We start from the raw sequence: 23,226 nt of genomic DNA on the forward strand, positions 1-23,226 counted from the left end.
AGATAAGAGTGATGAAGGTTCAGTGAACATTTGTTTACATAGCAAATACTTTTTAACATTTTTTTTATCATAAGGATAACATAAAGTGCAAAAAACAAAATAAAAACCCCAAACCAAAGTACACAGCTCAATGACTGACCACAAAGTGAACAGTCATCTGACCAAGAAATATAAGATTTCCAGAACCACTCATCCAATGTAACTACTTTCCTTATTCTGCCACAGGCTTTTGCCATCTAAATATGGACCCTAAAAACTATGTTTTAGTTTGTCTGCTTTTAAAACTTTATAAATAGAACCATCTATGTAGTATTCATTCTTTGTATCTGAATTGCTTTTGTTCAACATTCTTGTGAGGTTACCCAAGTTGTATATAACTGTGGTTTGTTAATTTTCTTTCCTGGATAGCACACTACACCCATGGGCAAAAAGCTTCAGCCTATTTTTGTATGGCTTTTGAGCTACAAATGGTTTTTACATTTTAAAAGTGTTAGAAAAAAAGAATAAACAATACAAATATCTGATAGAGACTGTGTGCGGCCTACAAAGTTTAAAATATTTATAGATAGTCAATCCCTGTTGTATTCCATTGTATGAACTTACCATAATTTATTAGTCCATTCTTCTGTTAACAATCTAATTTCTAACTTTTGGCTATTATAAGTAATGTTGCTATGACTATCTGAGTACTGGTTTCTCAATGTGCAAGAAGTACCTTGATACATTTTCTAAGTTCTCTGCATTGAGTTCTTAATAACTTCTAGATTTATTTCGAGGTTTGATATTTTTTATACTACTGTAAACAGAATCTTTTTTAAAAAATTACATTTTCTGTCACTAGTATTCAATCATGAAATAGATTTTATTTATTGACCCTTTATCCAGCAACTCTACCAAGCTCTTATTAATACCCAGGATTTATAATGCATTTTCTATGGACACAATCATTTTAACTAAATGACATTTTTTCTTTTTTTGGCCATGCCATGATATATGGCTTGTAGAATCTTAGTTCCCCAACCAGGGATCAAACCTGGGTCCCTGCCAGTGGAAGTCTGAAGTTCTAACCACTAGATGGCCAGGGAATTCTCAATGACAATTGTATTTCTTCTTTCTAAATCTTAAACTGAACTTCTTTTGGTTGCCTTACTGTACTTGCTAGTACCTGCAGAACAATGTGAACAGAAGCAGAATAATGGGTATATTTGTCATATTCCAAATCTCAAAGGTAAAGCTTTCAATATTAGCATGAAGATAATTATATGGGTTTGTTCATATTTCAATCACATAATATGAATATCATAATATCAATAAATTTCTTAGTTACTTATTATACTATATCTAACACTCTAAAATCTCATTTTTTAGTGTGAAGCACTGATTTTTAAATCTCATCAAAACATACACACTCAAGGTGTACTTACTTAAGAATCATAGTCATTGTTTCTTTTCGATCTTTTCCTTGGAAAGGTAGTGTACCAGTGAGCATCTCAAACTACAAAGAAAAATAAGAGGATTAGTAAGTATAAAATTTTATCAAAAAGACAAAAAAGATCATTTTAATCACAATCAAATCTTCTAAAATTGCTATAGAATAAAATAAGTGACATATTTCTACTATAGTCACTACTGAACTTCTCAAAAAAATACAAAAAAAACCCTCAAACCTTACCATTAACACACCGAAAGACCACCAGTCTGCACTCTGAGTATGACCTCGACGATTAACTACTTCTGGAGCCATGTATTCCACAGTTCCACAAAAAGAATATGCTTTCTTTTCATGGTCAATAGACTCTTTACTTAGGCCAAAGTCTGAGAAAATAAACACCAACTTCATAAATACCCTACAATAATTTGCACATACAAAGTTCAAACGTTGACTTCCAAAGTTCACATTAATAGTTCCAATATTTACATTAATTACTTAAAAATTCTACTTCGTTTTTAACACAATATGTTACTTAATATTTATATCATGATCAACCTTAAAGGAAATTATATAGAGCAGGAGAGACTATTTTAACAAAATGAGGATTTTTACCTGTTAACTTGATATGACCTTCTTCATCAAGAAGAATGCTGAAAGACAACAAAGTCAGAAAATCTTTCCAAACCACTAAAGAGAGATTTTTAGAAGCTAAAACTGAAATTACTTCATTAAGCATCAGACCACTATAGTCATTCCAAAACATTGCTTTAGACTGCGAATAAGAAGGCAAAGGAAAAGGAGGCGAAAAACTATCCTTTTGGACACACACATATAACAAATCCCAAAGACAAAGTGATATAAACTTGTATTAAAAAGCCAGGGACACTTGAGAACTAGGAGGAAAGGAACTAAAACCTATTCCTGTAAGTTGCTCTTTCCAGTGCCTTTGTGCATAGGTAGCCTAACTAAACTCCCTAGTGCTTGAACAACAGACAAAGGGTCTGGAAATTTAAGCCAAATGTGTTGTCATTTTCTTGGTCTTTTAAAAAGCATCTGACTTAGTCATTCCTTCCTAGCTTTTTTTCTGACACAACTTACACAATCCTCTTCTCTTCAACACACCTTCCTCACACTCCTTGCTTTTCTTTGATTCATCCTTTTATTGTGTATATTGGTATTACCCAGTGTTTTCTTTTTCAGTAAACTGAGAACTCCTTGAGACTTTGACCTTATTCATCTTGTAGCTCAGTGTCTGGCAGAGCACAGATAAGAAATGTACATTGCATGAATGAGACCAGTCTGTAAAGGGCCAATACAGCATGCCAAAGACTTTGGATTCCTTCTCAAGGGCAATGAAGATCATAAAAGATTTACATGCAAGGGAGGCAGAGATAATCAAACCTGTGATTTCAGAAAACAATTTAGAAGGAAAAATAAAGAATATTTATTGTGCTCTTGAGTATGGGTTATGATAAATAACAGAAAGCTAACCAAAAAAAAAATCACATGGATCTCAATGAAGTTATGAGCCATGCTGTGAAGGGCCACCCAGGACAGACAGGTCATGGCAGAGAGTTCTGACAAAACGTGGTCCACTGGAGAAGGGAATGGCAAACCACTCCAGTATTCCTGCCTCAAGAATCATGAACAGTATGAAAAGGCAATATGATATGACACTGAAAGGTCAGTGCCGAGGTCAGTAGGTGTCCAACATACTATGAAGAATCAGAAAAATAGCTCCAGAAAGAATGGAGAGGTTGGGGCAAACTGGAAACAATGCTCAGCCGTGATGTGTCAGGTGGTGAAAGTAGTCTGATGCTGTAAAGAACAATATTGCATAGGAACCTGGAATGTTAGGTCCATGAATCAAGGTAAATTGGATGTGGTCAAGCAGGAGATGGCAAGAGTGAACATCAACATCTTAGGAATCAGTGAACTAAAATGGATGGGAATGGGTGAATTTAATTCAGATGACCATTATATCTACTACTGTGGGCAAGAATCCCTTAGAAGAAATGGAGTAGCCCTCATAGTCAACAAAAGTCTGAAATGCAGTACTTGGGTGCAATCTCAAAAATGACAGAATGATCTTGGTTCGTTTCCAAGGCAAACCATTCAACATCACAGTAATATAAGTCTATGCCTCAACCTAATGCCAAAAAAGCTGATAACTCTATGAAGACTTGCAAGACCTTCTAGAACTAACACCCTAAAAAGATGTCCTTTTCATCATAGGGACTTGCCCTCCAAGTCCATCCACACTGCTGCAAATGGCAGAATTTTGTTTTTTTATGGCTGAGAAATACACACATCTTTTTTATCATTCATCTATTGGTCGACAGTTAGGTTTCTTCCATATCTTGGCAAATGTAAATAATGCTGCCATGAACACTGGAGTATGTGGACTACATCTCAATAAAACTATTTTTAAAAATTCTTGATAGAACAAGGTTCTTGTTTATATCCTTTTAAAAAAGGATGGAAAAAAACCCTTTCTTGCTCAAAGTGGTAGACAGTAAACACTGACAAATTAAAGCATAGAACTGTGTGCAATTTTTTAAATATTAGTTTCTTGGTAACCACTACTATAGTAATGCAAAATTTGCTCAATTCACACTAAAAATTTGAAATCATGTCGAGAAGAAAATTTTCAATAAATGGTATTTGGAGGAAACAATTAGCTTCATGCCATCCCTCATACCAAAAATTTTCTAGATGGAGTTAAAATTAAAAAAAAAAAAAAAAAAAAGAAACCATGACATTAGAAGAAAAAAATCTGATAATGAGAATTAGAAAATTCTCATGAATTTAGCCAAATTAGAGAATTATGGCTCCTAAGAATAGAAGCCATAGAAGAGATCCCAAAAGATTGGTAGACCTGAGAAAAAAATACTTCTGTAGGTTAAACTAATATAAAATTTTAAAATAAGCTAGAAAAGCATATCTACAATATATGTCAAATGGTAAAATCTTAGCTTATAAAGAATGGTCTCTTAGAAATCAATGAGAAAAAAATAATGCTCCAAAAGAATAACTAGCAAAGGCAATGAACAGAAAAATCACACAAAAAGACAAATTGCCAATAAATCTATGAGAATGGATTTGAATGTAAATGAAAATAAGATAACGTGAACAGATATTTTGATTAACAGAAATTTAAAAGTATGAGAATACAGAGGGTTACCAGAAATGTGAAGCACAGGCACTCTAACTCAATGTCTGTGGTAGTTCTATGAAATAACATTATTTTGTTTTACCACTTAAATAATTACATTACATTGTATTAAACTTAGCATCATGATTCCTTACTTTTCTGGTTTTAAGTCTCTATAGATTATTCCCAGGCTGTGTAGATGGTCTAAAGCAAGTGCAAGTTCAGCCAAGTAGAATTTGACATCTTCTTCTGTGAACATCACCTAAAATAAAATAATTTTTCTGTCTTTATTTTCTTTTGGTGTTTACTATTTTTGTTTAAAGTTCCATCCTACAATTTAAATATTAAAAGTTATAAATATGTTAATTAGAAGTAGTTTCTTCTATAATTCACTTATGGAAGATATTTGCAAAGATGATTATACCAGCCAATTAATGACTTACTAAATGCTAAATATGCACTGTGCGGAAAATAATTTTACATTTTGTTAAGTAATAACTATATTCAGATTGTGCCACTGTTGCACCACCATAATAAAATCTTAGGAATGAAAACTGATCTTTACAATGCATGCTGAATTTCCACTACTGATTGTTCAAGGATATTTGTTGATATATTATCGCTTCTGAAAAACCTAAAACTAAAAGAAGCAGGACAAAAGACAGTCTATCAATTTAAAATCTACCTTCAGAATAAATTTGAAAGTTAGGAAAATAACTCTTTTTGGCTCTGATTCTTCAATGTAAGAATCGTGTGCCACTTGAGAAAATACGATAAGCGTAATATTGAAACATAACAAAGCTTTACTTGAAACAGGATGCATATAAATAGATTTAAAATAGAGATTAATTATATACCTCTTTGGATAAGCGTGTAAACAAATCTCCTCCCCTGAGAAAGTCCAATATAAGATACAACTTCCCTTCAGTTTGAAAAGCTGAAACAAAAAATAAAAATTTCCATTTAATTCACAGTTTAATTTTGGGGGCTCACATTAGGTCAACTCATTCACAAATAAACACTATTTTAGCAATAATGACTATATCATAGATCTAAACTAATTTTTATTTACAAATTAATCACCAATGCCTCTTAGTTTTCATGTAGAAATGTTAAATGCAGTGTTTCTTATTATGGAACCACTAGAACATTTGTTAGATTTTATTCAGGCAATAGTCTCTCAAGAATACAATAGTTCTAAAACATGTGGTCAGTAAGAAAAATTCCTAACAGAAAAGACTTACTTAACCATGAAACAAAATACAAAAACCATGTCACTTAACTACAAAAAAAATGTGGACTGGTTAGCTTTAATTACACATAATAAGAACATCAGGATGTCTATATTAGGGATTTTTCTTGCTTTTAATTTAGGCTAAAATATTGGCACATTATTATAATTATTATAATTTAAAAATGATTATTATTACCCATTCCTATGGCTATTACTCAGAAACTATAATGTTTAAAAGAAACGTGAAGCTAAATGCAATAAAAGCTTTTAAAATTTATCTAAGAAGTAATGGTTCAATTTCCATGACTTACTGTATGTATCTACTAGACATATATGAATATATACAAGTAAATATTTATATACATTTGTATATCTGCATGCAAACAGGGAGTGGGAGAATGAGGTAAAAGGATGAAGTAGGAGGTTGTTCATAACTTACCATAATGCAACTTGACGATAAAAGGATGGTTAACTTCTACCAAGATATCACGTTCCATTTTTGTCCGAACACGGTCTCGAACTATAAAATATTGTACATATGGCTCTACTGCAATAGCTTCCAGAGACAATCTTTGAAATAAAATCTCTTTGGTGACTACATTAAATAAAATTTTGCTTATATGTATAAAAGTGTGAATTCACATAGAAATAAAATTATATATATAAATAAAACTATTCATTACCCTTAAATTTTCAACATTAACTAATTTTTTAACTAAATTATATTACCAGAAAAAGTTGAATATATTTATAAAACCTGTGTTCTACATTAAAAAAATAGAGAACATATTAGATGTTGGCTTTAACATCAGATTTTTGATCAAAGTTATGAAAATTGGCCAAAAAAGAAGCAACTTTAAAAAAGTGGCATGCTAATGAAATATTAAAACATAAAGATATGAAATAGGTTTAAACAGCCCTCCCTATCAACCATATCAACTCAAGTCAACAAATATTCATTAAGCATCTAAAATATGTGGCAGACAAGGTGACGGACAGATATACCCCAAAAGGTATATTTTAAGGGGGGGCAGGAGAACAGAGATACTGAGAGGAGATATCGTGGTGCAGCTAAAAGAGTAAAGATTTTTGGAATTAGAAAAATCTGGATACTGATCTGTGTAATATAGAGCAAGTTACTTAAAATCTCTGTGCCTCTATTACCTTTCATCTGTAAAATGGAGATAACACCACTGTATCTTTGGGGGCTGTGTGACCATTTGAGATAAGGTTTGTATATCCCAGAGCCTGATATAAGAGATATTCAATTATAGCACCATGTATATGATAAAGTTATAGTGCCATGGATCTGATAAAGCAATAAAATGATATATTACCACCAGTAAGAACTACAAGAATTCAGAAAAGAGAAAGATGAATTTTACTTGCACAGGAAGGCTAGAGTGAAGAGGTGTTTAGGACTCTCACAGTAGAATTTAGATGGGCAAGAAGGATTGGACACAGAGAAGAAAAGTCCAGGTATAGAGTACCAGTGCAAGCAAGGACATGGAGGCATGCATGATGAGCAAGAAGGAATCTAATAAGTGTTGAAACTAGTGGTGGGGGGGTAGGTGGAGGGGTGAGGGCCGGAAGGAAGGGGAAGGGGGAGAAGGAAGGGGTGGGGGAGGATGTGAAGTAGGGAGGATTCAGATTTCTGACAATTTGGAATGCCAGGATGAATTTACATTTGACCCTGTATGTGAGCAAAGATCTCTTTTACCAACAAAACATTTCCTGAGCAAACTCTGTGTGCCAGGCACTGTGAGATACAAATAAAATAATCTTCAAGAAGCTCATAATCTGGTGGGAATGAGACAAGTAAACTGATGATTAATCATCTGATAAGTACTCTTGTTGGTAGCTGAATGGATGTAAGAGTTGAAAATGATCATTAAAGTTTTTTTTTCTCTTGTGTAATAAGGACAAATCACACATAACTTCTATTTTTCAGGCCAAAGAGACTACATGGTTATGCCAAAGATTAAATAGAAAGAATGGGCGGGTCTTTTGGGGGGGCAGGGGTGGGAACAGAGAGTTGATTTCCTTGTCAATTAAAGGTGACTACTGATATTTAAAACTCAGATATAAGCCCTCTGGAAAAAATAAACAAGGCTTAAAAAAAATCCTACATTTGCCATTCTAACAGTTTTATACCTCCAAATGGGAAATTTTGGTGCCTGTGACTAAAAATATGCAAAACCAGAAAAGGAATCAATTGCTTTGATATCAATACAGCTTTTTTACCTGACTTGCTTTGTTGATATATCAATTCAGTTATCAATCTCTGATTTCATTATTTTGTCTTACCACTATTACTCTGGTGCCTCATGTCCAAGAGGCCCTTTCTACTATTTATGTGAATGAGGTTCATCACCTAGGTCTGCTGACAACTCTATTCTGCTCTAGCCCCAAACTGCCCTTTTTTCCTTTACTACCCATACAATCTTGGATTATGTTCTGGTTACTTTAAAGCTAGATTTCAAATTTCTATCTCTTTCAGTAATTATACAAAGCTTATTGTTTAAAAATCACTCCTCTGCTCAGAAGTGCTTGTTGTAATTTAATTTCCCTGATGACTAGTCATGGTGAGCACATTTTCATGTTCATTGTCCATTCACATATATCCTTTTATAGATACCTATTCAAATATCTTATGCATTTTATATTGGGCTATTTTATTTGTTGATTTATAGATGTAATTAAAATATAAAAAAAATAAAAATCACTCTTCTGCTCAGTAAGCATCAAAAATACCTATCAATATATTTACTGTATATCACTCTTCTATTATTCTACTGCTATAAAAAAATTACTTGGGAGTTAAGAGCTATAGTTTAGTGGCCATGCTAATAACTAGATGAGTTACCCTGGTAAAATCCTTTGTTCAGGGAATTTCTGCCTCCTTCTGTATAAAATAAGAGGCTAGAACCAGATGGTTTTCTTTCTATTATGATTATCTTGTCATATAGTTTCCTTATAAGCAACATTGATGAGACCTTGTTTAGTTCAAAATGAACAGTAAGATTCACTCACTAAAGAATTCCTTCCTTTTGTTGGAGACAGGTCTGTACAATAGCTCTAATCTGGTTTCTTTTAAGTATAGAAAGACGTAGTGACAAATATAAATCATCCTACCATCAAAAATTTTGATTAGGATATTAGTGGTCCAGAAGAACCACTAATTTTATATTGGTTAAACTCTAAATCCTGAAATAGAAGTTGTTAATACTGACTCATGTTGGCAAAGCAACTACATTCCTCTGGAATAATTTTTATTACATACTAGTTATTAGATTTTAAACTCTACTTGACTTGAACATGAGAACGGATAAGAAGAAATGCTATTTGTGTGTCTAGAATTACATTTAAGCAAATGCTTTAATCAATAGTTTACAAAAGCTTTTAGGCCCACAGATTACTTTATTAGGACAAGAGTCCCTATAAACTCAACCTAACACTTTTGACTTCTTTTTGACCCCATTCATTGTATTAATAGAAACTTCAAAATGAAAAGAGACTTCTAATTAAACATTAATGTTTTACTTTCTACTTTCTTTCAAAAATCCTAATGAAATTACAATAATGGGAAAATTACACATAAACTCACAAAAAAGAGAAGCAGCAGTAGCAGAAAGTGACCAAGTGGTACCTCACACAGCAGATCAGAGAAAGCTAAAATCTAAGCTTAAGGAAAAGAAGCCAATGAGAATTCAGAAAATTCTTGCCACAAAATCCCTTCCAATCAGCTTTTTGGTACCTCACTCTTAAATGAGGGAAAGATAGCAAAGAATTCCCAAGAATTTAAGAAAAGACTCTAAACATGAAAAATAGCTACCAATATAAATAGAAAAGTATAGATCCTGATTCAAACAAACTGTAGGAAGAAAAATGAATTCTAACAATAGGGACAACTGGAAATTTGAACAGTTATCAGACATCTGCACATTAATTTTTTTCAGATATAATCACAGAATTATATTATTTCTTTAAAGAGTCCTGATCTTCTTGAGACACACACCAAAACTTTTCTGCAAGAAATTATACAATGTCTGAAATTTGCTTCAAATATCAAAACAGGGGAAGGGGAAGAACACAGATAAAAAAGATTGATCATGAGTTGAGAAATACTGAAGGTAAAAGAAGAGTATATGGGGGTTCTCTATATTTTTCTGTTTCTTTCTGTAGATGTCTGACACTCTCCATAATAAAAAGTTTTTAAAAATGAAATAATTAGAGAACAAGGAAAAATCTAGGAAGTTAAAAATAATGGTAGAAACAAAAAGGCAATAGAGGGTTGGAAGATAGTTGATAACATTTCCTAGAAAACAGGAAAAAAATAAAAATTAATCAACGAACCCAGAGGTTAAAGATATCCAAAGAGTAGCAGTTGTAAAATGGAGAAGAAATAACAAAATACTTTTTCAGAACTGAAGAAATGAGTTTCTGGGTTGAAAGAGACCACCCCATTTCTGGTACAATGAATTTTAAAAATCCACACTAAAGAAACACCATTATATGAATTTCAGAACACCAGGGATGAAGAGTAGATTGATTATAAAGACGTCTAAAGAGGAAAAGCAGCTTACACACAAAAGACTGGGAACCAGAATGGCAATAAATTTCATAACTGCAACACAGGAAACTGGAAGACAATAGAGACAATGCCTCCAAATTTCTGAGGGAAAATTATTTTTGATCTAGAATTTTACATCTAGTCAAATTAAAAATTAAGTGAGGGGGTAGAAAAAATGCATTGTCAGACATGTAAAGTTAACAAAAAATTTACTGTCCAACCTTTCTGAAGTACCTCCTAGAAGATGTATTCCACCAAAACTATAAAGCAAACTCAGAAAAAGGTAGATACAGAATTTAAAAAAGGAGATCTAATCAGCAAAGATGTGAAGGATATGTGACTTCAGTATACTATCTGGCTCAGCAAGGAACGGTTTTTATAAAGCATCATGGAAATATTACTAGGAGGACATGAAAAGGGAAATTGTGTGTAGATGGTAGTATAAAAGAACTAAATCCTAAACTTCCATGGTAGGAAGTCAAAAGATTATGTCCCCTAATGAAAATGGGCAAAGAATTACAATGTAAGAATACTGAATGTCAAGGTAAAAGGCGTAAGTAGCAGCTAAAGAGATTGAAGTCATTGTCTCTGAGGGTCAAGAATTGGGATAGGGAGGAGGACAGGAAAAGCACTGATATTTTACAAGACTCTATATGCAGATTACTTTGAAAAAAATAAAAATTAAATTTAAGAACACACCAGCAACTTACAATTCCAATATGTCAAGTATCTTCACTTTTCTATGGTCTCTTCTATAGCTTATATCTATATAATTTAGGCTGAAAAATTTGTTATAATGTTCACTTGCAAATTTTTATTACATTCATTTTTATGCTCACATTTGAAATAGTTCATTTAAATAATATTCTATTAAGTGGTATACTGTAATTTTCTAAATAGTTCTCTATTTTTCAATATTTATAAGATTTTAAATTCTTGATATTGTAAATACTGTTGCAGTGAAAAAATTGCAAGTGCACAAAATCTTCCTTTGAGATTATTTCCTCAGGTTACTTTAGCAGCAATAATGGCTTGCTATACTTAATGCAAAACAGCTTTCTAATTTATGTTGCCATCATATGAAAAAATTCATTATTTTATAAGCATTTATCAGAAAACTGAGACATCTTTCCAAATATGGTTTATTTTATCCCCTTATATAAAATGTATTCTAAAGCCCTATAGGTGGAGGCTGTAATGTTATTTCTTAGGAACTCCTAACCCAATCATTCCTTTTACATTTATTAGTTGGAATTCTACTGTAAGAAAGAGATTTCCCTTGTTCTCCATGAATTATTTTATGGATTAACCCATGGATTCTTTATTCAGTGGGTTGTACTCGATCACTATCATTAATTACTGCAATGTTTAAACTGTCCTAGATTTGGCCAGTAGGAGGCTTTTAATAAATTCCTTATATATTACTATTTTGTAATATCTGAGGCAAATAATCTCCTGATTTCCTATTTATACTGCTTTTCACTATATGAAGGGCCAAAAATTTTTGTATTGTCAACCTGCTTATAATTTGTGATTTGCTCAACATTTCTTCACAAGTTTCCTCACTTCAGTTCAGTTCAGTCGCTCAGTCGTGTCTGACTCTTTGCGACCCCATGAATCACAGCACGCCAAGCCTCCCTGTCCATCACCAACTCCTGGAGTTTACTCAAACTCATGCCCATCGAGTCGGTGATGCCATCCAACCATCTCATCCTCTGTCGTCCCCTTCTCCTCCTGCCCCCAATCCCTCCCAGCATCAGGTCTTTTCCAATGAGTCAACTCTTCACATGAAGTGGCCAAAGTATTGGAGTTTCAGGCTTCAGCATCAGTCCTTCCAATGAACACCCAGGACTGATCTCCTTTAGGATGGATTGGTTGGATCTCCTTGCAGTCCAAGGGACTCTCAAGAGTCTTCTCCAACACCACAGTTCAAAAGCATCAATTTTTCGGTGCTCAGCTTTCTTCACAGTCCAACTCTCACATCCATACATGACCACTGGAAAAACCATAGCCTTGACCAGACGGACCTTTGTTGGCAAAGTAATGTCTCTGCTTTTTAATATGCTATCTAGGTTGGTCATAACTTTCCTTCCAAGGAGTAAGCCTCTTTTAATTTCATGGCTGCAATCACCATCTGCAGTGATTTTGGAGCCCAAAAAAATAAAGTCTGACACTGTTTCCTCTGTCTCCCCATCTATTTCCCAGGAGGTGATGGGACCAGATGCCATGATCTTAGTTTTCTGAATGCTGAGCTTTAAGCCAACTTTTTCACTCTCCTCTTTCACTTTCATCAAGAAGTTCTTTAGTTCCTCTTCACTTTCCTGCCATAAGGGTGGTGTCACTTGCATATCTGAGGTTATTGATATTTCTCCCAGCAATCTTGATTCCAGTTTGTGCTTCCTCCAGCCCAGCGTTTCTCATGATGTACTCTGAATAGAAGTTAAATAAGCAGGGTGACAATATACAGCCTTGATGTACTCCTTTTCCTATTTGGAACCAGTCTGTTGTTCCATGTCCAGTTCTAACTGTTGCTTCCTGACCTGCATACAGGTTTCTCAAGAGGCAGGTCAGGTGGTCTGGTATTCCCATCTCTTGAAGAATTTTCCACAGTTTATTGTGATCCACACAGTCGAAGGCTTTGGCGTAGTCAATAAAGCAGAAATAGATGTTTTTCTGGAACTCTCTTGCTTTTTTGATGATCCAACGGATATTGGCAATTTGATCTCTTGTTCCTCTGCCTTTTCTAAAACCAGCTTGAACATCTGGAAGTTCACGGTTCATGTACTGTTGAAGCCTGGCTTGGAGAATTTTGAGCATTACTGTTTACTAGCATGTGAGATGAGTGCAATTGTGCAGTAGTTTGAGCATTCTTTGGGATTGCCTTTCTTAGGGATTGGAATGAAAACTGACCTTTTCCAGTCCTGTGGCCACTGCTGAGTTTTCCAAATTTGCTGGCATATTGAGTGCAGCACTTTCACAGCATCATCTTTCAGGATTTGAAATAGCTCAACTGGAATTCCATCACATCCACTAGCTTTGTTTGTAGTGATGCTTTCTAAGGCCCTAGTTTCCTAGTTTCCTAGGATGTGTTAAACTGTAAAATTCAGTTAGATTGTTGTTTACTATGGTATATGGTTTAAGAGAAGACTGACTTTCTTCCAGGTTGTTCAGAAGTATTTCAAGCAAAATTTATAAAATCAGTATTAAATTTCTCATTTTCTGGACACAAGCTTTGTCATACAGCACAGCAATTACTCAATATTTTTGCAACAAATAAATTAAACTTTAATATATTATACTTTTGTACTGTTTTGTCCCACTGGTTTATATACTTATAATATTTTCCCCCAAAAATACAATAAATTATTACTGCTTTAAATAAGCTTTAAGCCTGATAAAGCTTGTTCTTTTCTTATTCTTTTTTAGAATACTCTTTGAGGCTTATGTTTTCAAGTGAAATTTTGAATATTTCAAGGAAAATGCAACAGGAATCTTGAGGATATGGAGCTAATTAGATGGCTAGAGGAATACTGAGAATCTTATTAGCCTTCTCTAAAAGGAATTGGGCATGTTTTTCCTTTCCTAATATCTTTTAGGTTTCTGAGAGTTTCATTGTTTCCTTTATATATATTATGCACAACACAAGTGCTGTTATATACATGAAAACAAACTATTTCTGTTGCTTCTGTAAATGAACTGTCTTAAATAAGCTGGAGAAGACTCCTGAGAGTCCCCTGGACAGTAAGGAAGTCAAACAAGTCAATCTGAAAGGAAATCATTCCCAAATACTCATTGGAAGGACTGATGCTGAAGCTGAAGCTCCAGTATTTTGGTCACCTGATGCAAACAGCCAACTCATTGGAAAAGTCCCTGATGCTGGGAAAGATTGAGGGCAGAAGGAGAAGAGGGTGTCAGAGGATGAGATGGCTGGATGGCATCACCAATGCAATGGACATGAACTTGGGCAAACTTCGGGAGATGGTGAGGGACAGGGAGACTGGCATGCTGCAGTCCATGGGGTCACAAAGAGCCAGAAACAACTGGATGACTGAAAAACAAATGCAGCTTTATAACATGGGATTCATGAGTATGAAGTTACAAAAAAGTGACATAGAATAGGACACTAAGGATATAATTTTAATGCCCTGGTCCCAGAAGAATCAACTAAGTAGTAGGCCAGGAAGTGGAGACTAGATAGGAAAGAAAATACATTCAGGAAGGATAAAAGAACAGAAGCAATGGATGGTGTTTATAGAAGAGGGTGAACTTTCTTGAAATGATGGTAAAATCCAGCTCGAGTTACTAATTGGGAAGAATAACATCAGAAATAGTAACTGATCATCATAAACATTCCTTCCAGAACATTTTAAAACCTTTAGAAAATACAGGTAAAGTTGAAGAGGAAAAAAAGATGTTAGGAATCAATACATAAAACAATCAGAGGTTATGTGGTAAAAAAACCAATACTACTTTTAAAAAGGAAGATTTAAGTATTTTAAAATCTAGGTACAATTTTTTCTAAGAGACTGTTTACCTACAAGAACCAAATCTGACATTAGATTTTTTTTCAAAATCAGAGGCTTAGAATGAAAACTTATTTGCAGACCAGAAGTCAAAATGATAAAGTCCTTAGAATAAAAGCTATTGTGCATCATAAATTAATTAGTACATTTAAAAAATATTAAAATACTAATATGAACTGGTAAAGGTATCAAACCTTCTAAACTTCTATTTGCGTAAATCCCAAGAAAAATTTGTAATACTTCTTTCAAAACATGGCAACTCCCATTCTCACTAGTCATATGATTCCCAGTCTTGTAGAAAAAAATCCACTAAAAGAAAGTCTAAATTTAAAGACAGTAACAGGAACAGATTTCAGAATTTAAGTAACTGGCTAAGAAATCATATGAGATCAATTGAGATTTTTCAGTCTGTTCATACTACACGAACACTACAAATTGCAGTAGCACTTACCTTTCAGTGTGGCCTTCTTCAGTACTTTCATGGCGTAAAGCTGTCTAGCATCAGAGCCTGAGATTTTTTTTACTAAGAAAACCTGTATTTAAATAAGAGAAAATAAGTTTTACAAAGTATCACAAACTATGCTATTGCTAAAATAAGACTCCTATTGTAATACAGCTTATTAGAAAGATTCTGATACCTTAACTATTTTCCTTAAAATCTATCAATTATAAACACAATGAATTGTAAACAGTGGTTATAACTTTAGGTGTCAGTATAAGTAAACACATTTCTTATTGTTATTTGCCAATTCCCCGAAGATCATATAACATGTAAGACAAAGAAAAATCTTTAAAACATGTAGCAATCAAAGTCTAACATGTTTAAAGTATAACACAGGTGGTAACTACTCTGCTTTTAACAGAACAAAAATTCTGATTCCATAAAACTTGTTATACAGGAGTTCCCATTAACCATAATTTTCTGCTGATCCAATTCTGTTGAATAGTCTTTTCTATATACAAAAATGCCATAATTTCTCATCTACTGGGCAGAACAATTTATTTTTATTTTTAAATTGAAGTATACTTGATTTACAATGTGTTAGTTTCTGGTATACAGCAAAGTGATTCCATTTATATATTCATTCTTTTTCATTATGGTTTACAACAGGATATTGAATATAGTTCCCTGTGCTATACAGTAGGACTTTGTTGTTTATCTATTTTATATATAGTAGTTTGTATCTGTTAATCCCAAACTCCTAATTTATCCCTCCCTTATCCTCTTTCCCCTTTGGTAACCATAAGTTTGTTTTCTATGCCTGTGAGTCTATTTCTGTTTTGTAAATAAGTTCATTTGTATCATATTTTAGATTCCACATATAAGTGATATCATATGATATTTGTCTTTCTCTTTCTGACTTACTTCACTTAGTGTGATAATCTCTAAGTCCATCCATGTTGCTACAAATGGCATTTGTTTTATTCTTCTGTATGGCCAAGTAATATTACATTGTTTATACACACCACATCTTCTTTATCTATTCATCTGTTGATGGACATTAGGTTGCTTCCATGTCTTGGCTATGTAAATAGTGCTGCTATGAACATTGGGGTACATGTATCTTTTTGAATTAGTTTTCTCTGGATATATGCCCAGGAGTGAGATTGCTGGATCATATGGCAACTCTATTTTTAGTTTTTTAGTGAACATCCATAGTGGCTGTACCAATTTACATTCCCACCAACAGTGTAGGAGGGTTCCCTTTTCTCCACACCCTCTCCAGCATTTTATTTGTAGACTTTTTAATGATGGCCATTCTGACTGGTGTGAGGTGATAGCTCACTGCAGTTTTGACTTGGGCAGAACAATTTAAAACACTTATACTGAAGAAGCCTACTCATAAATATTTAATGTAAACTAAGTCAGAACCCTGCTTTCCCATCTTTTAAAAACCAAATATACACATATAACCTAAATATTAAGAATACAATTCCCAGGTATGTTACTGAGCTTCTTGATTTTCCAAATATTTCCAAAATTCAGTGTGAGATTTATGCAAAATGAATAAAGCCTGCTCTAAATAACTCATGGTCATGCTATAACATGGATAATACAAAACTATCACTATACCTCCTCTACTCATTTTGACCATGAGTTTCATGATCTTTTCCATCAAACTTTTAAACAGACTTGCTAAATGGACCTGAATTTCAACTTTTTTCCTCCTGCCCATTCTTTCCTAGCAGTGCTATTGAGCTGCCACAGATGCTAAGAAGAGACACAACTAAAATCAAGGAATAATTCTAGGGTCAGCTCTCAATAATCTGCATCAGCACACTAGACTATTAGCACAAAATAAAAAACTGATCCATTCAACTGATTCTAGTGCAAGGCAGAGTTCCTCACTTTGAGAAATTTTTCCAAAGACAACAGGCAATGACCTCACTGAAAAGTGCCATGATGTACACAGACACCCCGATGCAGGGTGTGCTTCTCTGCCCAAATCTTTCCCCTTGTCCTCGTCCACCATGGCCCCTGGTGAAACTTTCTTTCAGCCAGATAGAAGTAAGCCAACTTAGGGAGAAAAAGTGTATTCTCAGTCAGGGTAGTTCCTAAGGAGGAATGATGTTCAAATATTAAAGGCAGTCAGAGATCATGGATATTTCTGAACTGAAATAAATTTTAATTAGGTAGGGATAGTGAGGATTTATATGATATTTATTATTCATTCTTAAGGGTCCCTAATCAAGTTTCTTTGGGTCATTCTACAAGAAATATTGTCTTCATGGGTTGTAAGCTTTCTTCACCCTTCTTTGAAAGCATCCTCTTGATACCTTTCAGCACATCTTAGTTTTTGCAAAGGACTTTCACAAGGATTTGTAATGCATCATTCATGATAATTTTGGGAAGCAGGCCTATTAAGCAATGTCTATTTTATAGCTGCCCAAGCTAGGACTTTGAGAGGTGAAACAGTTCACATAGAGTCACAGTGGTGACATCAGGATAAGAATTGGGCCAGCTACCCAGCTCTGTGCTTCTGCTCAGGGCCCTCTTATTCCGCTGCCTCTGGCAGGTCACCAGTCAAGCACAGCAGGAGCAGCAGCAGTCCCAGATGCCATTGGATCTTCTCCCACCAGCATTTCTGACCTTTCTAACTCCCCCATGAAGCTATTCTAGGCTGTGACAGGTCATCCCTGTTTCCTTGGCTTAGACTGGCTTTTGAGGATGAGTAAGAAAGGAGACGCCCTATTTTTAATGTTTGCTATTTTTAGTAAGGTATTTAAGTTACTCTTAAAGAAATAAAGGGAGAAGCATGCTAACTCCTGGAAACTTCAATATTATGTTTGCTGAAAATATAATACACTGAAATAAGTCCATCAATTTTGGTTTATCCATAATAAATTACAGGATAATACAATCTCATAGCAGATATTATGTGCTTGACCTTACATGATTTAATTCTACTACCTTATGAGGGTAGGACATTATTTACTCATTAATTCTTTCCAGAACTATATGCTAGGTACTGCACTATAGGATCAATGCTAAGACATGGTACAAGGCCCCTGCACTCATAGAACATACAGTCTAGTGTGGGAGATAGCCAATAAACAAATAACTACTCAAACAAAAGACTGCAACTGTGGTTGAGTGCTGTGAAGATGAGATATGTAATGTTCTGCAAGGGTAAAAGAGACTAATATGACCTAGTCAGGATGGCTGGGAAGACTTCTTTGAGCTCATAAGCATGACAGGAGCTAACCAGAGGAGGAAGAGGTGGGGCTGGGACACTGTTTCAGGCAGAGGAAACAGCACGTGCAAAAGGCTTTTGCTTACAGACTGAAAAAGAGGCCCATGTGGCAAGAACACAGGTAGCGAAAAGTATATAAAGTGATGCTGATGAGGTAGTTAGGGGGCAGAATCAGGGGCTCCTCTACCATCTTAAAGAATTCGTCTTTCTCCTGAAAGCAAAGGGAGGCTACCAAAGGGTTAAGGGGACAGAGTACAAGACTAGCTCCTCTTGGTTGCCCTGTAAATAATGGCTTGAGGCAAGAATACATTTGGGAAGCCCAAGGTAGGAGCCTTCTTCAACAGGTCAGGAAGAAATGGTGGTGGTACAGACTGAAGAAGTGGCAGGGAAAAAGAGAAAACAGGCATGATTTGAGAAATCTTTACTAGATCAACAAAACTTGTGGACAAATCATATTGGTAGAGGTGAGGGGAGAGGAAAAGGTGGGGACCAGAAGGATATGTTAAGAATGTATGCCATTCATAGTGATGGAGAAAAATGAAACAGGAGAGGTTTGGGGATTAGGGAAAAATCATGAGTTTGGTCTTATGCATGTTGAGTTTAAACTGACTTTAAGGCATGCAAAAAGAAAAAAAACAAGTAGCTATATATAGAGTTCAGAGCTTGGAGGCACAATCTAGACTGAAGGTGCAAGTCTCTTAGGTCAGCTGTACAAGGGTTTTATTAAGACAGTGGACATAGAGAAAGTAATTAGGAGCTGGTAGAGAGTGAGGAGAAGGGAGCCTAGAATGGAACATTGAGAACTTCAATACCTGATGACTGCCTAGAAGAGGGAAATGGTGCTTGAAGAGGTTTAGTAACTTGCTCAAGCACAAATAGCAAGTATGTAGGAAAAAAAGAAAGAGAATATACCTCTGGCTGACCTAGAGCGCAAACTTGCAACCATTATCTTCTTCTGTCTACTTAATCTTTATTTGGATTAAAAATATCATTTTGGGTTTGAAAGAAGTTAACAGCTGTAACAGTTTACCTATGTTAGCCAAGAATTGCTAAATAGTCCCATTAAAATACACAAGAGAGAAAAACTGGTGTTGTTTTGAAACTTGCAAAACATGTTATCTTCAAATGCTTCCTCAGCGAGGTGGCAAAGAAGCATTCATTGCGTGGTGAAAGTTAAATGAACTCTCAGAAAAGTTCCTTTGCTGAGAAATGTACTAGATAGATAGGTCAAGTAGTAGTGATTATAAAGCTGTATTTCCCAAAATGGAGTAAAGGAAGTGCTCCTGAGGTATGCAACAGGGGGAAAAATGATAAAGGTGTTGCAATTTCAGCCAGCGGATCTGGGAAATATTTTTAGATATTAAAACAGACACAGATATCACTGATTAGAATGCAAACTTTGCATTCATTTTAAAGACAAGCTAGAAGTGCCCTAATTTCATATCTGTAGTGCTAACCCCGCACCCTATTTCCGTGGAAGTACCAATTCACTTTCTGCTGGAATTAGGGATACTCCAGAGGAAAGACTGACATGCAGGGTTAGAATATAATGCAGGATCACCTTCCAATTCTACATGAAGCCTCAAAAAGAGACCAGTGTATCATGGGAACATTTTATGATTTTTTAATCATTTGAGAAGTGCAATTAGAGAGGTTGTTGACAAAGGTCAGTTTAGTCAAAGCTATGGTTTTTCCAGTAGTCATGGATGGATGTGAGAGTTGGACTATAAAGAAAGCTGAGCGCTGAAGAACTGATGCTTTTGAACTGTGGTCTTGGAGAAGACTCTTGAGAGTCCCTTGGACTGCAAGTTCAAACCAGTCCATCCTAAAGGAAATCAGTCCTGAATATTCATTGGAAGGACTGATGCTGAAGCTGAAGCTTCAATACTTTGGCCACCTGATGTGAAGAACTGACTCATCTGAAAAGATCCTGATGCTGGGAAAGATTGAAGGCAGGAGGAGAAGGGGATGATAGAGGATGAGATGGTTGGATGGCATCACCGACTCAATGGACATGAGTTTGAGCAAGCTCTGGGAGTTGGTAATGGACAGGGAAGCCTGGTGTGCTGCAGTCCATGGGGTCGCAGAGTCGGACACAACTGAGCGACTGAACTGAACTGAACTGAATGCCTTGAAGATAAAATGAACTGAATACTGCCAGTTTATGAAAGTTTCCAATGTACTTTTGAATGGTTTTAATCACTCTCTCACATTTACTGATAGTGAGAATTGTAAAAACATAGAAAATTTCGCTTTGTTGGGAGATCAGTAGTATTTCAATAAAATATTTCCATTCCCCATTTGTATGAAATATACATTAATTTCAAAAAACATCTTTTTAAAAAGTACATATTCATGACTTACCTTTCCAAATGATCCCTGCCCTAATACTTTTAAAAGTTCAAATTGGGAAGGATCTGCCTTTTCATGTCCTTCCTTTACATGATGTGTGATTGCAATTTCTTTGATACTGCCTTCTTCCTGTTGATGCAAATATAAGGGGATAAAACAGAGTTAGAGCTACTTCCTCTGGCAATAAATCAAGCAATATAAATTTAGTGTATCATACTAGAAATCCTCAAGTTAACATACATAAACTGCCTTTACTGACCCACCAAGTAAAAAGAGAACACATGCCAAGCAAATATACTTTAAGTTAAATGTCAGAGACAGAATAATACCAGTCAACCACACAGGCCAGTTAAACCTCTACATAACATTAGCACTGAATATTTTCAAGTCTTCATGCTTCCTAACGGAAATAATCAGAATAATTAGTTTCATTGGCTGAGGGCATAGGGTATAAATAAGTCTGAAAACAGATCAGACTAATCTGCTATGTTCTGATATGTGGCTGTATCAGGTAGAATCAATACTATACACAAAAAAACCTGATTATTGGGGAGAGGGGTTGAAACATATTCCAAAGTAAATGTGGAAATTTCTACCCTCAGCAAGGCCATCTGAATTAGCATGCTGAAATTTGTTGTGTTTGAAATATCTAAGTTACTTCCTGTTTCTAGGACAATCTGAGATCTGAGAGGGGAGAAAGGGGTAACTCTAAAACACAACATCAAAAAAGATTCAACATTTGGATGGAGGATTAGACAGAAAAAAAAATGTCTTTCCAGCATGATGGAACAGTAGAAGATCTTAGAGTTAAGAAACGGATACTTAAAGATGGTGGTTGTTTTACTATATTTGAGAGAAGGTGTCAGAAGAGAAAGGCTGAAAATACATATAAGTATACACATAATTTAAATTATTTATTTACCCTGAGATCAGAAGATTAAGTACACCCTATTTAATCCAGACATAAAAATCAGCCCAAAACTACAATAAAACAAAACCCAACAAAACAAGAAACATAAGCTTGTCACAGACTATTATCATACTCTGTGTATTTTAGCACTTTTTTTCTTGGGTTAAGTGGGATATAATTTATTAGGCTGCAATATTTTTTCATCTTATATTTCATAGCAAATACCCACTACAATTATCTGTCACAAATAAAAATGCAACACAGGCAGGGAAGGATTACTGATTATAACCATTCTGCATGTTGTCACAGGCATTCAGGATCAAGCCTCATTCCACAGTGTGAACTACAACCAGGTCACAGATCTAACAAAAAATAGCAGTTACTATTCAAGAAAGACTTCATTTTTTTTTTTTTTTTGCTAATTACTTTACATCATTACAGTAGTTTTTGTTATACATTGATATGAATTAGCCATGGATTTACATGTACTCCCCATCCCAGTCCCCCCTCCCACCTCCCTCTCCACCCGATCCCTCTGGGTCTTCCCAGTGTACCACGCCCGAGCACTTGTCTCATGCATCCAACCTGGGCTGGTGATCTGTTTCACCCTAGATAATATACATGTTTCAATGCTGTTCTCCTGAAACATCCCACCCTCGCCTTCTCCCAGAGTCCACAAGTCTGTTCCATACATCTGAGTCTCTTTTTCTGTTTTGCATATAGGGTTATCGTTACCATCTTTCTAAAGTCCATATATATGTGTTAGTATACTGTAATGGTCTTTATCTTTCTGGCTTACTTCGCTCTGTATAATGGGCTCCAGTTTCATCCATCTCAATAGAAGACTTCATTTTTGATGACTACCCTTCCTTCCCTTTCATTGTCAAAAAACTACTAAAAAATGAAGTCTCCTTAGATCCCTTCACTGAATAACCACACTAAGCACCTACTATGTATTAAGCACAGTACTGGGAATACCTTTCATTCTATTCCCAGTAACACTGTCTAGATGTAATCCTTCATTACCTTTTGTACAGGAAATTGAAACTAGCTTGGTCACTCATCATGCCCCTTTTTGCCACTGCCACTCCAATTAATCCTCTTGACAAATTCATTTTCTGAAAGTAGATGCTCCAGTTACAAGACTAACTGCTCAAAAACTTCCCCAAGTTTTCCCAAATTAAATGCGCTGCTTCACCTTGGCACTGGAGGTCCTCTGCAACATGGTCTCAACTGCCTTTTCTGGCATTATTTCCCAACATTCCCTTATACAGTCTTTTGTCAAGTTGGGTTATTTCCTGTTTCCTAAATTTTTTGTCTTTAAAATCAAAGTAATACTTACACATGGGTAAC

The 23,226-nt window shown here is 35.0% G+C and overlaps 1 protein-coding gene across 6 annotated transcripts in view; it reads right to left on the bottom strand.

Moving 5' to 3' along the window:
* Positions 1-23,226, bottom strand: part of RPS6KA3 (ribosomal protein S6 kinase A3) — a 98,396-nt gene that overhangs the window by 25,313 nt on the left and 49,857 nt on the right. For all 6 annotated transcript variants that reach the window (XM_020914419.2, XM_020914421.2, XM_020914422.2 and 3 more), the window contains 8 exons: positions 20,976-21,092; positions 15,368-15,449; positions 6,260-6,340; positions 5,444-5,523; positions 4,742-4,848; positions 2,045-2,082; positions 1,673-1,815; positions 1,425-1,495 (listed from right to left, as the gene is read on the bottom strand). In XM_020914419.2, the coding sequence (XP_020770078.1) occupies positions 1,425-1,495; positions 1,673-1,815; positions 2,045-2,082; positions 4,742-4,848; positions 5,444-5,523; positions 6,260-6,340; positions 15,368-15,449; positions 20,976-21,092 (719 nt within the window). The remainder of the gene's footprint in view (positions 1-1,424; positions 1,496-1,672; positions 1,816-2,044; positions 2,083-4,741; positions 4,849-5,443; positions 5,524-6,259; positions 6,341-15,367; positions 15,450-20,975; positions 21,093-23,226) is intronic.

The sequence above is a fragment of the Odocoileus virginianus genome, unplaced genomic scaffold (assembly GCF_023699985.2).
Source record: "Odocoileus virginianus isolate 20LAN1187 ecotype Illinois unplaced genomic scaffold, Ovbor_1.2 Unplaced_Scaffold_4, whole genome shotgun sequence".
Classification (NCBI taxonomy): Eukaryota; Metazoa; Chordata; class Mammalia; order Artiodactyla; family Cervidae; genus Odocoileus; species Odocoileus virginianus.